At 45.7% G+C, this 23,070-nt stretch overlaps 1 protein-coding gene and 1 long non-coding RNA gene across 3 annotated transcripts in view; both read right to left on the bottom strand.

The window, feature by feature from the left end:
• LOC103280607 (C-type mannose receptor 2) overlaps nt 1-23,070 on the bottom strand; it is a 39,452-nt gene that overhangs the window by 1,154 nt on the left and 15,228 nt on the right. Inside the window, exons 7-9 of the mRNA XM_062982752.1 lie at nt 8,729-8,846; nt 5,224-5,393; nt 2,502-2,616 (exon numbers count right to left, since the gene is read on the bottom strand). Of these exons, the coding sequence (XP_062838822.1) occupies nt 2,502-2,616; nt 5,224-5,393; nt 8,729-8,846 (403 nt within the window). The remainder of the gene's footprint in view (nt 1-2,501; nt 2,617-5,223; nt 5,394-8,728; nt 8,847-23,070) is intronic.
• Nucleotides 6,484-13,327, bottom strand: LOC134299703 (uncharacterized). Of its 2 annotated transcripts, none has more exons than XR_010006957.1 (3): nt 13,131-13,327; nt 8,729-8,846; nt 6,484-6,580 (listed from the first exon to the last, which is right to left on the bottom strand). It is a non-coding gene; the product is annotated as an uncharacterized LOC134299703 (long non-coding RNA). The 2 variants fall into 2 exon arrangements; XR_010006958.1 differs by lacking the exon at nt 13,131-13,327 and adding an exon at nt 12,993-13,113.

Below are 23,070 nucleotides of genomic sequence, written 5' to 3'. Positions count from 1 at the left end.
AGGCATCATCCCCCATTCTGTCTATTTGCATTTCATTTTTTCTGCCTAATTGGAGTCTCTTGCATTTGTCGCTGTTGAGGTTCATTGTGTTCGTTTTGGCCAATCATCTCTCCAATCTGTGAAGATCGTTTTTGATTCTGCTCCTGTCTTCTGGAGTCTTGGCTCTCCCTCCCAGTTTGGTGTCATCTGCAAACTTCATTATCAAGCCTTCTAACCCTTCATTTAAGTCATTGATAAAGATGTTGAACAGAACTGGGCCCAGGACGGAGCCCTGCTTGTGGCACTCCACTCGTGACTTCTTTCCAAGATGAAGACAACGCATTGGTGAGAATCACCCTTTGGGTTCGTTCGCTTAGCCAATTACAGATCCACCTCACCGTAGTTTTGCCTGGCCCACATTGGACTAGTTTCCTTGCCAGGAGGTCATGAAGGACCTTGTCGAAGGAAAGCCTTCCTAAAATCCAGATAGGCTACATCCACAGCATTCCCTGTATCAACCCAATTCGTAACTCTATCAAAAAAAGAGATCAGATGAGTCTGGCATGACTTGTTTTTGGTAAATCCGTGTTGACTATTAACAATGACCGCATTTGTTTCGAAGTGTTTGCAGACCACTTCCTTAATGATCTTTTCCAGAATCTTGCCTGGTATCGACGTGAGGCTGTTTGGGTCGTACTTTTTTCCCTTCTTGAAGACAGGAACCACATTCGCCCTCCTCCAATCTGCTGGGACTCCTCCCGTTCTCCAAGAACTCTCAAAGATAATTGCCAGTGGTTCCGAAATAACTTCTGCTAGTTCCTTCAATACTCTTGGATGTTGTTGATCTGGCCCTGGAGACTTGAATTCTTCCTCCTTCCCATACTCCTTTTTCCCTCCTCCTCCTCCTCCTCTTCCTCCTCTTCATCCTCCTTCTCTTCCTCCTTCCCATTCTCCTTCTTCTCCTCCTTCTCTTCTTTCTCCGCGCCTTCCCCCTTCTCCTCTTCCATCTCCTTTTGTTCTTCCCCCCTTCCTTCTTCTTTTCCTCCTCCTCTCCCTCCCTTTTTCCTTCCTCTTCCTCCTTTCCTACTAATTGAGCCAAAGAAGACAACAATAACCACACTTGTTTCATATCCCTGAAAAGCCAGGACCAAACTACACAAAGTAACTAGAGCGGATTTCTCAAAAAGACACAACGAGGCTATAGGAACATTCCTGCCTGAAACCAGTGTCGGCTTCAATTCCCAAATCTGTAGGAGAAATAAATAATTTGAGCACTTTGAGTGCTTACCCAACAGCCATACCACTATCTTGGTCAGCCAGGAGGACAATTTTCAGTTGTCCTGAATCCTGGAAATGCTCCGCCATGCCCTTCTTCACCGCCTTGCTTCCCAGGCCATCAGCTCTTGGCAAGCATGAGAAGAAAAGTGGGCACTAGTGCAGCAGCCAAGCAATTCTATATGCAGACCCAGGTAGGAAAATGTGTTGCCTGTGTGGTTTCTGAAGGCAGAAATGAGTGTGTGGTGAGATGTGCTCCGGCACAAAGTGAGTGTGGAGTTTTGATCTACGGTTCCGTTTCTCCTTGAGGAACACAGCTGGAAAGAGACCAAGTGGAAGTGGAGGAGAGGAAGGGACTTCTAATCGCTCACAATGGGAAATAAAATGGCCCAAAATAAGGGAAAAGAGAAAGAAACCCCTCTCCCCTCAACAGAGCAGGTCCAAGGTAATTTTCAAGTGTAGGCGAACAGAAATTTTGGCGCTCCCCTCCCCAAAACCAATCACTGAAAAATAAAAGCATTGGATAAGTGAAAATCTTGGATAATAAGGAGGGATTAAGGAAAAGCCTAAATAAAGAACAACACTCTGAAAACTGGGGAAATCCAGACAGGAAGCCATCAGGGACAGCTAACACCTCCCCAAAAAAGATTCTCCCAGGCAAGAGGAAGCCAGGCCTTGAAGCCACAGGGGCATTAAATGCTAATCAAGGTGATTAATTACAACATCCACACCTGCCTCCCAACAGACAAGAGCTCTTTCTCCCATTCTGGACATTATTCCACAGACAAACAAACCCCACTTGCCTTGCTTCCAACAGACGGCAGCGGGCTCCAGAATGCCCGACACGGGTTCTGGAAGGCCCAGCGCAGGCTCAGGAATGCCCGATACGGGCTCCAGAAGGCCCAGCGAGGGCTCTGGAAGGGCCGACGTGGGCTTCCGGAGCCTGCGCTAGGCCTTCCGGAGCCTGCGTCGGGCCTTCCGGAGCCCACATCAGGCCTTCTGGTGGGCCGGGCAGCCCGAAATAGGTCCGCAAGGCCCAAAGAAGGAGGCAGGGGGTGGCGCCATTCTCCCGGGGGCCTCAACTGCGCCCCCGGAATGATTGCGCCACAGGCAACCACCTAAATGGCCTCGCCCATGGACCGCCTCTGCCCCTCAGACATTCCTCCAGGTAGTGCTTCAGGGAAGATGTTGGGTACTGGAAAGACGTAGCTTGTTCAACCCAGTTGCCTTGGCGGCACCCTCCTCACCTGTGTTGCCATTCAACTGGACACAGGACTCGTTGCCTCCCCAGTTGTCAGGCTCATTCACATCCCAAGCCTGAAAGGTGGTGATGGACTGGTCTACCCACCTCCATCGCCTGTTCTGCAAGGACACAGAAAGAAAGGAAGTCCACTTGACCAAGACAAGATGGAAACGCCTGCTGCCTTCTACCACATCTTGATGTACAGTAATTATTTCTAGAAGTAATGATGATTATGTACAGAAGAAGAAAAGGATGAGGAGGAGAAGGAGTACAATCGAGCGAATAAGACTGAGGAGGAAGACAAGAAGGAGAAGGAGAAAGAGGAGGAGGAAGAGGAAGAGGAAGAGGAAGAAGGAGAAGGAGAAGGAGAAGAAGAAGAAGAGAATGAGGGGGAGAGAAGGAGTACGATCAAGAGAATAAGACTGAGGAGGAAGACAAGAAGGAGAAGGAGAAAGAGGAGGAGGAAGAGGAAGAGGAAGAGGAAGAAGGAGAAGGAGAAGGAGAAGGAGAAGAAGAGAATGAGGGGGAGAGAAGGAGTACGATCAAGAGAATAAGACTGAGGAAGACAAGGAGGAGGAGGAGAAAGAGGAGTAGGAAGAGGAAGAGGAAGAAGAAGAGAATGAGGGGGAGGAGAAGGAGTATGATCAAGAGAATAAGACTGAGGAGGAAGACAAGAAGGAGAAGGAGAAAGAGGAGGAGGAAGAGGAAGAAGGAGAAGGAGAAGGAGAAGGAGAAGAAGAGAATGAGGGGGAGAGAAGGAGTACGATCAAGAGAATAAGACTGAGGAAGACAAGAAGGAGGAGGAGAAAGAGGAGTAGGAAGAGGAAGAAGAAGAAGAAGAGAATGAGGGGGAGGAGAAGGAGTATGATCAAGAGAATAAGACTGAGGAAGACAAGAAGGAAGAGAAAGAGGAGGAGGAAGAAGAAAAAGAAGAAGAAGAAGAAGAGGGAGAAGGAGGAGAAGAAGAAGAAGAAGAAGAAGAAGAGAATGAGGGGGAGGAGAAGGAGTACGATCAAGAGAACAAGACTGAGGAGGAAGACAGGAAGGAGGAGGAGAACAATAAAGCCATATTGTATCTTCTCTCATTGTGTGTCTTGGTGTATTCTTCCAAAGAAGACTAACCCACAGCAATACAGTTGGAGCTGAGAAGCCTTACAATTTGTTCGGAATACAAGAGTCTACTCTACTGCCCATCTATATAGGCCCTAGCTACAGTGTTATAAACCATTCTTAGAGTCCTGGCTCCTGTAGGTTGCCCATTCCCACATTCCAGAGTCCCTTTCCCTCCACCTCAGGGCAATTGAGTTTTATGGCTGGTTCAGATATCCTGTCCTCCCTTTTGGCCCATGGCCATGTGTTCTGTGTCAGCACTCTGTGTCTGAAGATGGCATGAGATGGGAATCATGACACCAAATCACATGGAGACATTTCCCCCCGGGAGGACACTTCAGCCTCTTTCCAAGCATGAAGAGGCGTAGAACTTACCACATGTTCCGGGATTGAAAAGAGGCAGAAATGTCCTGAAAGAAGAAACGCTGAACGCAGACCAGCAATCCTGTTCAGAGCTCCTATCTCTTATCACACACTATCTCTATCACATTGTTACAACTGAAAAACAGGTAGGATGGGAACCATCACCGTTCCCATCCCGTTTCATTGCCCAACCACCAGCAGTCTCTTGTATCCTATGTGGATTGATGCAGAACAATAGGATTCCATGGAAATAAATGACTTTAACCTGGACCACTGTCTCTTGTATCCTATGGGATTTGATGCAGAACAATACTGTATCATGGAAAGAAATAGCTTCAACCTGGAGTACTGTCTCTTGAATCCTATGGGGTTTGGGGCATAACAATTTTATACAAACATACGATAGTCTATGTACAAAGAAAATGTGTCCAAATGACATATATTATTACAGTTCCCCGTACAAAGCTCAATTTGGCCGTACCCGACAAAATGAAAAGGAGCAACAGCTCTAACACAAAAGTTATTCAAGTCTGGTATTGGTTGAAATCACCACAAGCAGAGTCACTCAGTGAAAGCAATTAGGCACTATATATAAATTCATTGTTGCTGAGTATAACAACTCCTGAAGAAGGGGATTTTCTCCCTGAAACAGGGTACAAAAATACCCGGGACCCCTGTAGACTTGGGACTTTATTTGTACTTTACTTTCGAAGACTTTTTTGAGAGCGGTGCTCCATCATTATTTTCTTCATTCCAGTATACAGCAACACGACCAACCATCTGTTTAAATTGTTTGGAAGATATTTTCATTGACTATGTATCCCTGAAGCCTAGATACATTGGAACCAATACCAGACTTGAATAACTTTTGTGTTAGAGCTGTTGCTCCTTTTCATTTTGTCGGGTACGGCCAAATTGAGCTTTGTACGGGGAACTGTAATAATATATGTCATTTGGACACATTTCCTTTGTACATAGACTATCGTATGTTTGTATAGATACTTTACAGGTATTCTGGGATTTTGTATAGTAGCACAACAATTTTAACCAATGGAAAGAAGTGGTTTTAGCCTGGAACACTGCTTCTTGTATCCTATGGACTTTGATGCAAGACCATAGGATCCCATGAAAAGAAGTGGTTGTAAACTGGTGTCAGCCTTCTTTAATGTAAGGCGCTTTGGGCAAGCAAGGGATCTCTTTGTTTTGGGATATTGTTGTTTCCCTGTTCTTGGAAAAGGCAAACAGAGACTCACCTGTTGGGGGTCATGCAGCCCAATCCAAACATAATCAGAATCTTCATTCTTGGAGGCAATGAGGTTGCTTATGATTTCCTTCTCTTCCTCATTAAGAATGGAAGCGAGGTGTCCCTGGTTGTATTGAAGGCACCTGACCTGCAGGAGATGGAAGAGAACAGACCACAGATCTCACCTGGAACCTAGTCCGTGTGGAAAGGATCTAGGAGTCTTAGACCACAATATGAACATGAATCAACAATGTGATGCAGCAACTTAAAAAGCCAATGTGATTCTAGGCTGCATCCATAGGAGCGTAGTGTTGGGATCAAGGGAAGTCCTAGCCTCATTGCTTTCACACCTGGAATAATAATAACCCTGTGTCCACTTCTGAGCAAAGCCATTCATGAAAGAGGTGGAGAAGATGGAAGTGGCCCAGAGAAGGGCCACCAAAATGAGTGTGGAAGCCCTGGATCCTTTTGAGGAGCAGAGAAGAGAGCTTGGAGAAGAGAAGGTTGAGAGTGGACATGGTGAACATATTGAAAGAGGTCCCATTGAGGAGGAAGGGGCACAATTGTTTTCTGCTGCTCTGGAGACTAGGACACAATGAGACCATGGACTCAAAGCACAGGGAAAGAGATTCCACCTAAACATTAGGAAGAACCACCTGATAGTATGAAATGTCCATCATTGTAATCTGTGTCTGCCTTGGATTCTGGTGGAATCTACTTCTCTGTGTTTTTCTTTGTGAAAAGGGTTGGGCAGGATGGCCTTCAAGGGCCTCTTCTCATTGCAGAATTTTACAATTCTGAGACACTAAGACATGGTGCAATGGATTCAAACTGCAGGAAAATGTAGTCCATCTAATACACGATTCCTTGGGAGTCTGGTGAAGCCTCCTCTGGATGTCTTCAAAGAGAGGCTGGGTGGCCATTTGCCTGTTGGGAGGATAGTTTCTTCCTGCCTAGGAGAAGGGAGGTGGACAGGATGGCTTTGGGGATCTCTTCCAACTTTAGGATTCTGGCTCTAAGCAACTGAAGCAGACACCATACATGGTAGGCTCTGAGTAAAACATTTCACCTGGACTTCAGTTTTGGAGCATTAATGCAGTTTGATCCCCTGAATTGCTATGGACTCCTAGGAGCTGTAGTTTGGTGAGGCATCAACTCCCAGGATCCCACAGCACTGTTCTGTGGTAGATAACATGGTGGTCAAAATGTGCCCTGCCCTTGTCTTTTTTTGGAAAAACGCAAATGAAACTCCACAAAGCAGGTTTTTACCTCTGCCTCAGTCCAGGGGACAGGGTCGGTGAAGAATCCGTAGCAGGTGTCCTTATAGAACGCCCACTCTTTGGGGCATTTCTTGTAGCAGTTGGAGGCTGTAATGGAATAGACCTTTATTGACATACACATACAAATGCATGAACTCAAAGCAGGGGGGCTAATGGAGAGAAAAAGCTGTTCATTTGCACAAATGGAAGCAGGAGCATAGTTGCCATGGTCAATATGAGATGAGGCTCCTGTGCATGGACTAGAATAGGCAAATTGCAGCCTGTACTTTATTGTCCCCATGTGAACCACCCTGGCAGATGGAGATGGGGCGGGATATAAGAATAAAGTTTTATTATTATTATTATTATTATTATTATTATTATTATTATTATTATTGTATGACACAGCAAACAAGATAGATATGCTAGATTTCGTATCACAAAATCACAAGTCGAACACTTCCCAAGTGTCTAGGACTGTGTGATGTATTTTCGGATGATGCGCTCAGATCCCAGTTGGGTGGCCTTTTGCAGACCTGGGAACTCTCTCTCTGTTTACAAAAGTCTTGCCATCTATCTGCCAGCTCATTAACCTCTACATCTGCATTGCATTTGTACATTGCTTTTGACAAATCCTCCTCAGAAAACTGGCCCCTTTAAGGAATGTGGCCTTGAGCCTCCAGTCTCTGTTCTGCAGCAACCTCTGGCTCTAAGGCAAGCCTGTTACTGATGAGGAACTGGAAAATATAGGTTTTTAGACATATATTGTATGCACATTAGAAGCACTGAAATGTAGAAAAATCATGCTCTCTCTGTACCTGGCACTCAGACACAGGCACAAAGAAGGTGCAAGGGGTCTGTGTAAATGTACAATCTGGCGGGAAGTTAGAAAATAATGGAGAAGGAGGGTTGAAAATTATCCACTCTATGGTCCTATCTACACTGACCATTTAATGTTGAAGAAAGTGCTTTTGCTGTACAGATGATTATGTAGGAAATCCTGGAACCAGTTTGAGGCCTGGATGATGATTACACAAACCACAGAGCTCTTATGCACATTAAGGATTTACTTTTGTGAACTTTGTCAAGGTGGGATAGGTATGTAAGTTATATTTTTCCCAATCCTGCCCGCCCTGGAAACGCTGCATACTGGACTATCTTAGACAAGCAAAAAACAAATACAGCAGAGTATAACTGCACCGTCTGACCTGTTTAGAAAAACTCTCCAATTCAGTTTTCATCCACAACATCACTACCATTATCCCCATTGCAGTTAGGCCTGTCAATGCCATTATCCCCAATACAATCAGACACAGGCCCAGAAACCTCATTGACATTTGTAACAAAGTGTGATTTCTTATTTACAGATGCCATGTTTAACTGTGTTTTAAAAAGGGTTAATATTTCAGTTACTCTGCATCATGAGTTGGTTGCCAACTGGGTTAGCTGAAGAGAGAGCAGAATTTGGAGTCAGTCAGTCTGTGGTCAGAGAACCATAGGGAAGGTTAGTTTTTAGAGTCGGTGCCCTTATGAGGTACCAGGAGACTGATTCTGGTTGAGGGATCAGGGTGGCTCAAATGTTTGATTTTTGAATCAATTTTAAAATAAGTTTGGTGACTTATTTTAAGGTAGTCTGTTTCCAGATAAGGAACAGATCGTCTGTGACACAGGGTGACTGCAGGTTTAGGCAGTGCAACTGTTAATCTAAGTGCCTCTGAAGAAGTTATTGTAACCATCAAGCTTGTGCCTAAATAAATGTGTTATTATTCCTTCAAACATCTCAGTCTCTGTCATACATACACACATCAAAAAGAAGAAAAGAAAGAAGAAAAATAAAAGTCTCCTCTCTAAGTAGCTAGTGGCTACGTATTCCTATAGTGGTGCCAAGAGTTGATGATCCCCTTGACATTTGGTGGCAGCATTATAAAACCTCTATAATTTGGTGGCAGCTTTTAAATAAAAACATCTTTAATAACTGGTGGCAGTGGATATAAAACCTCAGTCATCCTTAGCTCTCCACAAATTGGTGGCAGCAGTGGGATTAAAAAGTAATCCCCCCTGCATGAGATCTCCACGACATTAGACATATCAGACACTAGCACAGACTGGACTACAACAATAATTTATTGTGGACTATCTGCTTTGATAATCTGGGTTATGAGACAGTATAGAAAGGGCCCCAATTGACTTCCAACCTAATTTCTGACCATCAAAACTGGTACTGTCCTATTATGCTGAAGACGCAAGTTGACTTACCGCCATTGCAGTCAGATTGATAAATGTCTCGATAGCAGGTTCCCCTTCTGAAACAAAGGCTCACAATCAGGAGGCCCAAGTAGCAGAGCCAGGGGTAGGAGATCGGTCTCATTTTATCCTGAAGGAAGAGAACAAGGGATCCAGGAGAGTTTGTGGCAGCTTCCTTCTATGGCCCATTTCGGCCATCAAGGGACCAGGCACTTGTGGGGTCCATCCCCGTCCCTACCCCCCAAAAAATAGGAAATGACAACCCTGCAACATCACATTTAGTCCAAACAGCATGGAATGAAGCAATGGCCGATGAGCTAATAGCCAGTTGCAGATCAGTCACTGAACAGCTAATAGCAGGTTCCATCAGTCGCAACTTAATTATTCCTCTTATCTCAATTTGAACAACAAGCCAAGATTCATAGTAAAGGTAAAAGTTTCCCCTGATGTTAAGTCCAGTCATGTCTGACTCTGGGGTTTGGTGCTCATCTCCATTTCTAAGCCAAAGAGCCAGCATTGTCCACAGACACCTCCAATGTCATGTGGCCGGCATGACTGCATGGAGCGCTGTTACCTTCCCACCTATTGATCTACTCACATTGGCATGTTTTCGAACTGCTAGGTTGGCAGAAGCTGGAGCTAATAGCGGGCACTCACTCCGCTCCCCAGGTTTGAACCTGGGACCTTTCGGTCTGCAAGTTCAGCAGCTCAGCAGTTTAACACACTGAGCCACCAAGATTCATAGGAATGAGCAATTTTGGGTTAACCGCACAGAAAGTCAATAAAAATTATCTTATTTATGGGGAATCAAATATGATTTTTTTTCCAGAAGAGAAATTAAATTGCACTATTTCCATCCAGTTCTCATCTTGTAGAAGCTTTATTTTCAATCAATATGAAAACAAGCTGTGAATGGTTGGATCTGTAGATACCGAACCTTTGGATACAAGGGGTCGGCTGTATGTTAAGTCTGTGGGTATGAATGGACACCAACCACAGCAGTGGGCAAGCTGGAAGGTGTCCAGAGAAGGGAAACCAAAATGGCCAAAGGTCTGGAAAGCATGAACAATAATGCCTCTGAGGAGCATCTGAGGGAGTTGGTTGTGTTTGGAGAAGAGAAGGTTGCAGGGAAGGAAGGGGACAATGCCCTGACTCTGTGATTCCTCTTTGATCTGTCAATATGTTCTTGTTAGGCTTGAGCGATCCATGAAAAAATTGATTCTAAACTCGTTTCAAAAGCAGGGGGCGCCAGCGTTTCGTTTCTGATGTCATTTCCGAATTTTGCCCCCCCCCCAAAAATTCGAAATTAACGAAAATTCGTTATTTTCAAAATTAATTCGTTAATGGCGGACGCGCATGCGCAATTCCCAAAAACAGCACAGAGGGAGAGGACTTTACAGGACTCTCCCACCCTCATTTTTTGAGTGATCTTCTTCAAACTTGGTACAGTGGTAGAACACATTTAACACTGATAGCTCACCAAAACATTTTGGTTTCCCTTATCCTCTGATTTTTGGCGAATTTTCATAGCTTTTATAATAAACCATTTTTTAATAATTGCAGAAATCTGTTCCTGGTTTGAAAGTCTTATTTCCTGTTAAATTGGGTTGTCTTTACTGTGAAAGTCATTGTTCTACTTCAGAAACTTTGTTTTTGTGGCTGAAACTTTGTTAAATTGGTGTGTGTGTGATATATACTGTGTATATATATATAGTCCCTGCATATGTGTGTGTGTGTTTGTGTGTCTGTGTGTATAGGTAAAGGTAAAGGTATCCCTTGACGTTAAGTTCAGTCATGTCTGACTCTGGGGGTTGGTGCTCATCTCCATTTCTAAGCCCAAGAGCCAGTGTTGTCCATAGACACCTCCAAGGTCATGTGGCCGGCATGACTACATGGAGTGCCATTACCTTCCCGCCAGAGCGGTACCTATTGATCTACTCACATTGGCATGTTTTCAAGCTGCTAGGTTGGCAGAAGCTGGAGCTAACAGCGGGCACTCACTCTGCTCCCGGGATTTGAACCTGGGACCTTTCGGTCTGCAAGTTCAGCAGCTCAGTGCTTTAACACACTTCGCCATCGGGGCTCATGTATATATAATATACATACACATACACACAATGTGGAGAATATGTGGAAAGGTAGATAGATAGATAAGTTGGGAGCCACAGCAAAGGCACCTTCCTGGGAGCAAGGTCTAATAATAATAATAATAATAATAATAATAATAATAATAATAATAATAAATCCCTTACAATATCCAAGATGGCTCACTGCTACAGAATCTTGGGAGGTTTAGTTTGATATGGTACCATTATTGGCAGAGAAAGCCAAGCTGTAGGAGTCGAAATCCAATCATTTATCCTCCCTATAGAATCAATTTTATATGCATTTTTAGCTACAGAAAAGCTAAAATCAGGACAGTAAAAGAACAACACCCAGAAAATGGGAATTCCAGACAGGAAACAATCAGGGCCAGCTAATACCTCCCAACAAAGGATTCCCCCAGGTAGGAAGCAGCCAGGCTTTGAAGCTGCAAGGCTATTCAATGCTAATCAAGGTGACCAATTGCAACATTCACACTTGCCTTCCACAGACAAGAGTTCTTTCTCCCACCCTGGACCTTCCACAGATATATAAACCCCACTTGCCTAGCTTCGCACAGACGTCAAAACCTCTGAGTATGTCTGCCACAGATGTGGGTGAAACGTCAGGAGAGAATGCTTCTGGCACATGGCCATAGAGCCCGGAATACATACCACAACAGTGTGATCCCGGCCATGAAAGCTTTCGACAACACAACCACAGTATCCATTCAAGTTCATGTAGCGTGGTATGGACTGGAGACCTGTATTGGGGGGAGGGAGGGTGCGAATCTGGGCCCCTGGGAGTCGTAGTCCTCCTTCCCTCCCTCCCTCCCTCCCCGGGAGCAGCCGAGGACGGGCCTGGCCCACACCCCCTCGCATCCTGGGCCTCTTCCTCCTCACCGCCGGGCCCCTCTCTGTCTCTCTCGGTCTCTCCATTCCCGGCTCCATCCGCCGCCTTCCCGCCTCACAGAGAGACACCAGGCCTGAGCTGAGGCGAGGCGGCGGCGGCGGCCATTTCCCCCTCCGTCTTCCTCCTCCTCCTCGGCCTCCTTCCCCCTCGCCCCCTCCCATTGGCTGAGCCCGTGACGCCCCTTTTGCTGAGGGGCAAAAGGAAAGGGCCTGAATGGTGGGAGTTTGGGTGATTTGCAAAAGCTTTTTTTTCCTAACGAAAAAAACGACAAAATAAGAAAAAACGGCCTCTCGCGATTCGAAACCGCGATATCCAGACGTGTGGACAATCAAGGCCGTATATTGCTTCAAAACTAACGAAAATAACGAATTAATAACGGGTAACGGGGAAATCGAATTATTTGAGCAAGCCTAGTTCTTGTTATTCATTCCCACAGACTTAGCATACAGCTGACCCCTTGTATCCTTTATCACAAAGTGCTAAAGTTCTGCTCAGTACAGAGGTCCTCCATACAGAGGTTCTGTATCCACAGATTCAAACATTCACAGCTTAAAAATACCCCCTCCCCCCCACAAAAAACCAAATTTTTTTATCTATATATATAAAAAAGGAATGAAATTTCGGCCTAGGACAAAACAACAAAACTACACATCCCAGAAACACTAAACTTGGCAGCACAACCCCTCATCCATGCCTCTACACTCATACAACAAAAAGAAAAGAAAAATAAAGTCCTAATTAGAGGGAGAGGAATAATTGTTTTTATCCAATTGCTGCCAGTTAGAAGGCTAAGCTCCGCCCACTTGGTCTCCTTGCAACCCACTCAGCCCAGGGGACAGGCAGAGTTAGGCCTCACTTAGGCCTCTTCCACACTGCCTATAAAATACAGATTAACTGATTTTAACTGGATTATATGGCAGTGTAGACTCAAGACCCTTCCACACAGCTATATAACCCATTTATAATAGACTCAATGTCAGGGGAAAACCTTTACCCTTTACCTTAACTACCACCAATTCCTCAATACTTTATTTCCCAGACCACCGTACTTCGCCACAGCAGCGCGTGGCCGGGCACAGCTAGTTTTATATAAAGGCTTCTTTTTTTAGCTACCACATCGTGCTGTTCCTCCCATCCCTTTGCTCTCCATGTCCGATCCATACAACCAAGTCAAACCCATTTTCTCTTCCTGGTGCTGGAAACCTTCCTTTATCCCAAAATGCTAAAGTTCTTCTCCATACAGAGGTCCTTTTCTATCCTTCCAACAGTCATCTGCATTTACCTTTCCTATTTTCTGTTGCCATAAGAATTGCCTTCTTCTCCCTTCCTTACTTTGGCAAACTTCCCCATAATCCTTTCCAAATGAACAACACACTAAATATTGGCCAAAACTAAAGAAAGACTCCCAAAGTTGTTTTACCTGAGTTGTGTAGAGGCAGGCATCTGCTCCGACGGCAATTCTTGGAAATGTTGTTCAGGCAACTGCACAATCTAACTGCACGATCTCAGTTCAGGAACCTGCACTATCATATTTCTGGTTCACAGATCTCAGTTGCAATTATGTAGCACAAAAAGAGAACATGGAGATTATATTTGTTCAGTCGTGGCTGGAGAACGACCAATGACCCGGCTTCTAGGAAACATGAATGAACTAAGCACAAGGGCATGGGACAACGTCAGGGCCGGCCGGAGATATTTTTTGATGTGAAGCGGGGGTGCTGAAAAGCGCCCCCGCCACCGGCGCCATGGCCCCGCCCAGCGTGCCCTGGCCCCGCCTCCCACGCTGCGTGGGAGGCGGGGCCAGGGCGAATAGTGAGGGGGGCGGGGCCAGAGTTGGCCCCGCCCCCGCCCAGCGTGCCCTGGCCCCGCCTCCCACGCAGCGTGGGAGGCGGGGCCAGGGCACGCTGGGCGGGGGGGCGGGGCCAGAGTTGGCCCCGCCTCCCACGCTACCCCCGCTCACCCGTCTGGCCTTTTGTAGCAGGCCAGACTTCAGCGGAGGTTCCTCCAGGCCGCAATCGCGGCCTGGAGAAACCTCCGCTGAAGTCTGGCCTGCTAGAAATGGCCAGACGGGCGAGCGGGGGTAGCGTGGGAGGCGGGGCCAGCTCTGACGCCGCTCCCCCCCCCCGCCCAGCGTGCCTTGGCCCTGCCTCCCACGCAACGTGGGAGGCGGGGCCAGGGCACGCTGGGCGGGGGGCGGGGCCAGAGCTGGCCCCGCCTCCCACGCTACCCCCGCTCGCCCGTCTGGCCTTTTGTAGCAGGCCAGACTTCAGCGGAGGTTCCTCCAGGCCGCGATTGCGGCCTGGAGGAACCTCCGCTGAAGTCTGGCCTGCTACAAAAGGCCAGACGGGCGAGCGGGGGTAGCGTGGGAGGCGGGGCCAGCTCTGAGGCCGCTCCCCCCCCCCGCCCAGCGTGCCTTGGCCCCGCCTCCCACGCTGCGTGGGAGGCAGGGCCAAGGCACGCTGGGCGGGGGGGGGGGGAGCGGCGTCAGAGCTGGCCCCGCCTCCCACGCTACTCCCGCTCGCCCGTCTGGCCTTTTGTAGCAGGCCAGACTGCAGCGGAGGTCCCTGCAGGCCGCGATTGCGGCCTGCAGGGACCTCCGCTGCAGTCTGGCCAGCTAGGAAAGGCCAGACGGGCCAGGGCGCACTGGGCGGGAGGCGGGGCACCGTCAGGGCGGTGCCCCGCCTCCCGCCCAGCCTGACGGCGCCCCCCCGGGCCTGCGCCCGAGGCGGCGGCGTCAGGGGCCTCAATAGTGGGGCCGGCCCTGGACAACGTGACAATGCGAAGAGAATGGTTGGCATGGTGGAAACAAGTTGGAAGCACACTGACCAAAATCCTGCATCGTGCTAGTGTAGTGCCCATCTACATTCATGAAATTACAGCTAAAAACAACTGGGAGGCATTCCTTAAATGGGTTTCTGTTCCACTTGGCATCTCTCAGGGCCAGTTCCTTCTCTGTTCCAAGTTTCCCTTCTTTGCCTAGAGATAGAGGGACATGCCGTGCAAGAAGACGAAAGGCAGATGGGCAGTGTGTTGTGATTCAGCTGGCACCTCAGAGTGACTCTGATGAGGATGATGGGATTCAGGTTCAAAGTCAGGTTCAAATTGTTCCAGTTGTAGAAGATGAGGAAGAGAGAAAGTTCATTTTCCCACAGCAAGGAATGAGGTTGTTGATACGGAGACTAGCCAGGTGCAAATTGACTGGGAAAAGGAGGACAGTTCTCAGTCTGATAATGAGGCTCAGCGAACTAACGAGCAGGCTGACCTTGACGAGACAGACAAAACAGGTTTCTTAGATCGAGCTGACTGTTTGGAATTCAGGGTTCGGAGGAGTGCGAGATTAGCAAACAAGAGGGAGGTCAGAGGCCAAAGAAATGCTTTCATGCTGTGCAAAGGGTATTAAAGTAGCATATTTGGAGACAAACCTTTCTCAAAGCAACTTTCGTTTAACCAAGAAGCAAGCAAGATGAAGCTACCCTGAGGTGCGACACAATGAAGGTGTGATGTCCCATGGGCCCCTGGGTCGTGACCATGGCGCCATTATGGATCAAAGTGATGCGGAAATGGGATTTCTGCCGTTTCAGCAAGATGCTGTTCCTTTCCAGATGCCTTTTGTTGACAATTCTAGCCCGGAGCTCATTAAAAAGGACCTTGAACAGGCGCCTATTCCCAACACCTCTCCCCCCTTTGCAAGAAGGGAGTTTTGGGAGGCTAGCCGCTCAGAGAAAGCGCAAACACGAAAAAGCGCCCGATTAGCGGCCAAAAGCGGCCGATTAGCTAATTAGCTCGTTTCCCCTGAGAATTCTTAGGGAGGATCGCATCTGGCCGAAGATGTTGTTTCAGTTCTTTTCCCTTGGGAAAAGGAGCATTGGACACCTGCTTTGCAGAAAGATTTGAAGTTCTTTAAAAGTTCCCCGCACTGGCTAGTCCTTGCGGAGTCAACGTGTGAGTTTGGAGGAATAACTTCGTTTCCAGCCTAGTGTGGACTGCGTTAAGTCCACTGCCTTCCAGCCTTGTCGTGCTTTGCCAAACCGTGTTCCTTGATTTGTCTTGCCGTGAATCCAGTCTTGTCTTGTCGTGCCGTGTATCCAGCCTTGTCTTCAATTCCTTGCCTTTGGACTTGTTTTGAACTCTAGTGAAAGACTTGGACATTTTCCCCACTCAAACTGCTTGGAAGGTTGAGTGCGTTTCGGTTTTGGATTACAAACTTTGAACTCTAATATTATATATTGGAAAATATATTTCTGGACTATATTTGACCTTTCCTGAAAGGTCTATTGATGGACTATATTTTCTACTTGTTTTCATTTTAATTCCTTCATTCCTTAATAAAGATATTAGATTGTTTATTGGCCTCGGTGTATTGGTTTCCAGTGCTTTCGCAGCCAGGGGCGTCACAGAAGGGTAAGTGAAGGACCACATTCATTCATGGACTGCTATGGTGAGGCCCCACTTCTTCACCAACAGTGACATTCACACTTTACCCATTCTCATGGGACAGTTCTACCCCTAGAACACTGCACCAACTTTATTTAGGAGGGAGAGGACAGGATCAGGATTCAAAACAACCCTCACGGAATAGAGATCTGATTAGCCAAAACTAATAATATGAATTCCAACAAGAAAAAATGTAGGATACTTCACTCAGGCAGAGAAAATGACGTTTTAGAACTGGCAGAAATGAACAAATTATCTTGCTTCCTGAAGCCAGCTTGCTTTGGAATCATAGATGAGTCTATTTTTAATATAATTCTATGCAAAATAAGTCTCTCCAGAACTATGTAAGGATGGCACAACAAAGAGATTGGTCTATAGCTTTTTGGGTCATGGCGGTCTTTGCCTGGTTTCAAGATGGCTATGACTCTTACTTTCCTCCAGATTTTGGGGATCTGCCAGGATGCAATGCAGTTGTTCATCAGCGTCAGCAGCCGGCATCTTGCTTTTGGACCAAAGTTCTTAATTTGTTCCAGGGGAGCGTGCTTGCTCCGTCAATGTTTAACATTTACACAAATGACCAGCCATTGCCAGAAGGGACAGAGTGTTGTGACTCAGCCTTTGTGTGACTCTGATGAGGATTCTGGGATGCAGTTTCAAGATGATGGGATTCAGGTTCAGGATGAGTTTCAAGATGACTCTGATGGAAATTATGGGATTCAGATGCAGGATGTCCCTGCTGTGGGAGATGAGGAGCAGGGAGGCTTTCCCATGGGAAGAAATGATGTTGTTATTGATGATGGTTTTCAGGTGCAAGAAGCAGAAAGGGAGAGTAGCTCCCAGCCTGATAACACTAACAAGCCCTGTGGCCTTGAAAGCGATGTTGAGGCCGTGTCTCTAGATCGGGCTAGTCGTTTGGAATTTCAGGGGTTGCGTAGAAGCCTCAGAATAGCTAATAAGAGGGAGGTCAAAGGGCAAAGAAATGCTTTCATAGTATGCTATTAAAACAGTCTGCTGAGAGGGAAATCTTCGTCAAAGCAATTCCTTGCTTGAATCAAGAACTAAGTCTGCTTTCCTGCTTGGATGTATCTTCGTTTCTGGGACTTTGGCTTTGTTTTAAGGACCTTACTTTATGCCTAATGTTTCCATGGATTTGTTCTTACAGCCTTGTTTTTGTAACTGAACTTTTGCCTTTTATGAACTATCTTTTCCTTATTTCCTAATAAACTACAAAAGACTACGATCTGTGTGCAGCCTGGTGTCTTTAGCAAGGTGAAGCTAACCTGAGGTGCGACACAGAGGGTTTCACCTATGCTGATGATCGTGCCATCACTAACCAAATAGGGAGCTTTGAAATGGTTGAACAGAAGCTCTCCAAAGCTTTAGGTGCTCTTACTGCCTATTACAGGAAAAACCAGCTGATTCCTAATCCATTTAAAACACAGATGTGTGCTTTTCACCTTAAGAACAGACAGGCATCTCAAGCTCTGAGGATCATCTGGGAAGGAATCCCACTGGAGCATCACAGCTCACCAAAATACTTGGGAGTTACCCTGGACCGTGCCCTGACTTACAAGAAGAACTGCTTGACTATCAAGCAAAAAGTGGGAGCTAGAAATAGTATCCTATGAAAGCTGACTGGCACAACCAGAGACAGTGAAGATATCTGTCCGTGTGCTTTGCTACTCTGCATGCCCAGTGTGGAATACATCTCACCACATTAAAACAGTGGATGTGGCCCTTAATGAGACATGGCACATTAACACAGGATGTTGTCAAAGGCATTCATGGCTGGGATCACAGGGTTGTTGTGTGTTTTCCGGGCTGTATGGCCATGTTCTAGAAGTATTTTCTCCTGACGTTTCACCCACATCTATGGCAGGCATCCTCAGAGGTTGTGAGGTATGGAGAAACTAAGCAAGGAAGATATATATATCTGTGGAAAATCCAGGGTGAGAGAAGAAGTCTTTGTCAGTTGGAAAGCCAGTGTGAATGTTGCATTTAAATACCTTAATTAGCATTGGAAAAGTTCATCAGGCTTCTCCTGCCTGGGGGCATCCATTGTTCAGAATCATTAACTGCCCTTGGTTCCCATGTCTGGAATTCCTCTGTTTTCAGAGTGTTGCTCTGAACAAAGGATGCCCCCAGGCAGGAGGAGTCAGAAGATAAGCTATTCAATGCTAATAAAGGTGATTAACTACAACAACTGACAAGAGTTCTTCTCTCACCCTGGACTTTCCACAGATATATATATATAAACCTTCCTTGCTTAGTTTCTCCATATACCTCACAACCTCTGAGGATGCCTGCCATAGATGTGGGCGAAATGTCAGGAGAGAATACTGTTGAAGTGGGAATGATTGTATATAGAGTTGTTTAAATGTAATTGAGTTATAGTGATGCAATGTGAGCTGGAGATTGCATCATGCACTGTCTGCTGTCCACTATGCGAGTGTGTAAAGAGTTAACTGTGTATTGCATCAGACAGCAGAGGTGGTTATAAATAGCTCCCTGTGTTATCTGTTCTCTGCTCTCTGCCCTCTGCTCTCTGCCTCTCTGCACTCTGTCTGTATATATCATCTTGAGAGTTATCCGTTTGTTAGTAAATCTTTTGTAGATAGTCAAACAGGCTTCAGCCTCGTTATTGGTGCCAGTGATTCTTCGTTGATCTTCCGCTGCATGTGTGTTTATCCAAATCGCGCGCTCTGACAAATACTTCTAGAACATGGCCAGACAGCCCAGAAACATACAACAACCCCCTTAACACAGGATGTCTATGTCCCACGCCACTGGAGAAATTATAGTGTTTAGCCAGCATTGCACCATCTGACATCCGCCAGGAAGTAGCAGCCAGCAATGAAAGGACCAAGGCAGTGACATCTCCGGCTCATCCTCCTTAAACCAAGAAATAGTTTTCTAAGATCTACATAGATACTCGCACAAGCAAGAGTCCAAAAGTGGCAGGCTAAAACCCAGAACCTCAATCTATGGCTGATACCAGATGAGAGACTCCCTCCTGGGCAGACAGAAGACTGTGCAAGTTGGAAGGCACTGAACAGACTGCGCTCTGGCACCACGAGAAGCAGAGCCAACCTTAAGAAATGGGGCCACAAAGTGGAGTCCACGACATGCGAGTGTGGAGAAGAGCAAACCACAGACCACTGATTACAATGCAGCCTGAGCCCTGCCACATGCACCATGGAGGACCTTCTTATAGCAACACCACAGGCACTCCAAGTGGACAACTACTGGTCAAAGGACATTTAGTATCATGCCAAGTTTTTTAACTTTGTGTTTCCAAAATACATTACAACTTGTACCCTCGGTTCACTTCTGACACGATAAATGAATAAATTATTTTGCTTGATCAAGAAAGAGATCAACTGATAACTTTTAAAAAGAACAGGGGTCATTTATATCAGTGGTTCTCACACTGGGGTCCCCAAGTTTGAGATGTTTTTGGCCTACAACTCCCAGAAATCCCAGACAGTTTACCAGATGTTAGAATTTCAGAGAGTTGAAGGCCCAAAACATCTGGGGATCCCAGGTTGAGAACCACTGATTTATATCTATATATATAAAAGGGTAATGAAATTTCGGCCTAGGACAAAACAACAAAACTACACATCTCAGAAACACTAAACTTGGCAGCACAGCCCCTCATCCATGCCTCTACGTTCATACAACAAAAAGCTCCAGCTACTCCAGAAAACAGCCAGGCTTTGAGACTGCAAGGCTATTCACTGCTATTCCACCTGGCCAACAAAGGATTCCCATAAGCCACAGCAACGCGTCGCTGGGCAAAGCTAGTCATTTATAAAGAAAAAAGGTAAAAGGTTTCCTCTGACATTAAGTCCAGTCATGTTCGACTCTGGGGGTTGGGGCTCATCTCCATTTCTAAGCCCAAGAGCCAGCGTTGTCCGTAGACACCTCCAAGGTCATGTGGCCGGCATGACTGCATGGAGCACTGTTACCTTCCTGCCAGAGCAGTACCTATTGATCTACTCACATTGGCATGTTTTCGAACTGCTAGATTGGCAGAAGCTGGAGCTAATAGCAGGTGCTCACTCCGCTCTCGGGATTTGAACCTGGGTCTGCAAGTTCAGCAGCTCAGTGCTGAAAAAAGTGCTCAGTAAAGAAAAAAGCAAATGTTAAAATACTGGTGGGTTTTGAAGAGTGAATAAAAATTAAGATAGTAAGGTAGAATAAAAAAAACTGGCTAAAATGATAGATGGGCAGGATTATAACAATATTTTCACTGTGTGTCATTAGGGTGGAAGGCAGAAACTCAATTTTAAGCTTTTATTATAATTTTATTGTTTTTCAATGGGTCAGGTGGGGAAAATCAGTTTTAATTGATCTATATAGTGATACAGAATCATAAAGATGGAAGAAATCGCAAAAGCCATCCAGTCAAACTTTGTTTTGCCAGGCAAGAAAAGCACAAAGCACTGCTGAAAGATGGCCACACAGCCATATAGGGGAAAATAATTGTCTTTATGAATTGTATACTTAAACAGTAGAGTCTCACTTATCCAACATTCACTTATCCAACGTTCTGGATTATCCAACGCATTTTTGTAGTCAATGTTTTCAATACATCGTGATATTTTGGTGCTAAATTTGTAAAATCATAACCTAATTTGGTGTTTAGTAAGCTTCTCCTTAATTATCATAGCATTGTTATCTAACATATTTGCTTATCCAACGTTCTGCCAGCCCGTTGGATAATTGAGACTCTACTGTACTTATATTGCTTAAACATATATATATATTTATATATAAATATATATATATATATATATAGAGAGAGAGAGAGAGAGAGAGTAAATATATGGATTTTAAAAATTGTGTCGCAAGGTGCGCCCTTAGACAATGGACCACCAATGTTCAAAGGTGTCATTTGGTGTGATTTCTCCCTTCCATCACAGCACGCATTCGAATTAAAAATTGTTTTAATACGGAATCATTGAATTCTGTATTGCCTCCATATGTTAGAGCAATGTCGAAGTTGCGACCTTTTGTAAAAGCGCTCAAGACTTTGTAAAAGCGCTCAAGATCTAATTTGCCAAATAGCCACTGTTGAATGTTTTTAGGTTGAATGTTTTTATGTTGAATGTTTTTATGTTGAATGTTTTTTATATTGTGGAATGATATTTTAAATTGTAAGTCACTCAGAGCACTCTGGTGGAGAGCGACTAATTAAGAAATAAAGTGAAGTGAAGTGAATTGTAGGACTTGAAGCCACTATTCTACAGCAGTTGTGTAATCCACGAAAGCTGCCATGCATCGGCTTAAGTTTTCTCTTATCTCTCCATTTGCATAACTGTGATGTTTCACCAGTCTGTGGTTCTGTACTCGTACTTCCACATAACATGTAACCTTGTCATCCTTGTCATGACAGCAAGGTTCATGACAGCGAGGAAGAGGGACTTTGTCTTCCAGCATCTGAGCTGGAGTCAAACACAGAGCAGCAGCACCCTCAACTGGACAGTGAAGAACCCATCACTTCTCAGGCTACACATCAGAAGCAGGATCAGACCCTGAGCTGGAAGGCAAGGAGTGAAGCATTCCAGTCTGGTTGCAGCTGGCAAGAGAAGAAATACATGTTCACCAGCTGTTTTTCAGAAAAGAGGGCCAGCAATTGGGAACAGCTGCAAAACCAGCATAAACAGCTGGGGTTTAGACCAGTCAGTTGCTGGCAGCAACGTTTTTGTTGGAGTTGTGGCCTCAAGACCTTGTGTGATTCCTTGGACCTTGTGTGACAGACTGAATCTAGTATTTTGGATTTGGATTTCAGCTTATACTTTGTACTGTGTTTGTTGGGATATCTTGGCTTTGGAAGTTTTGAGTGTTCTCACCGTTTACTCTACTGCTTGTCCCTTGTTTTGCTGATTGAGTGGCGATTTGACCCTGTTCTGACTCCGGACTATTCTTGTGGTGTTTGCTGATTGCTAGGGAGAGACCTTTGGGAAAACATTCCTGCAATCCTGCAGTCTTGACAATCCCACACTTCCCCTTCTCTGTAATATTTTAAAAAATATGTGACGAGTTACTAAAAAGTCATAAACCTCTGAATTGTTTTAAAAATACTGGCTAGGAGATAATAAGGAGGGGAAAATGGGAGGAGAATTTCCCTGACAGACATGACTCTTGCCTCAATGCAACAGGGTTTGCAGTTATTGGTTTGAATGTGAATTTCCTGCTTCTTGGCAAGGGGTTGGGCTGGATGGCCCATGAGGGCTCTTCCAACCCTATGATTCTATGATTCTACTATTGGTTTTGCACATCAGTAATGGAGGACAGGTTGATCACAAGGAGGAGGTAGACTGGGAATAGGATGCAATAGGCACCGTCATCATCATCATCATCACCATTTAATTACTTATTAATCGCCCTCCATCCAAGATGCTCTAGGCGATTTACAAGATAAAATTGTAAAGGATAAAAATATATACATACAAATATTGATAAAATTAACATAGATCAAAAGCTCGAGTAAAGAGCCAGGTCTTGAGTGCGAGGGTAAAAGGCCCCAACTCACGCATGGCTCTCATATGGGGCGGCAAGGCATCCCATAAGGCAGGGGCAGAAATAGAAAAAGCTCTGCGTCTGATCCTTTCCAAGTGCACTTCTCTAGGACCCGGTACATAAAGTAAGTCTTGTTGGGATGGTCGTTGCGACCTCCGATGATGGGAGAAGGAGAGACGGTCCCTAAGGTACGATGGGCCCTGGCCGTAAAGAGCTTTGAAGGTCAGAACTAGCATCTTATATAGACCACGGTAATCAGTGGGAAGCCAATGCAGATGCTGCAGCACTGGTGTTATGTGGCATTTCATGGGTGTTCTTGTGAGGAGCCTGGCTGCCGCATTCTGAACAATACGGAGCTTCCGGGTCGTGGACATCGGAAGGCCAACATACAGGGCGTT

Source organism: Anolis carolinensis, chromosome 5 (assembly GCF_035594765.1).
Source record: "Anolis carolinensis isolate JA03-04 chromosome 5, rAnoCar3.1.pri, whole genome shotgun sequence".
NCBI classification, from domain to species: Eukaryota; Metazoa; Chordata; class Lepidosauria; order Squamata; family Dactyloidae; genus Anolis; species Anolis carolinensis.
The sequence above is the reverse complement of the archived record's forward strand: the minus strand, read 5'-3'. Positions and strand labels throughout refer to the sequence as shown.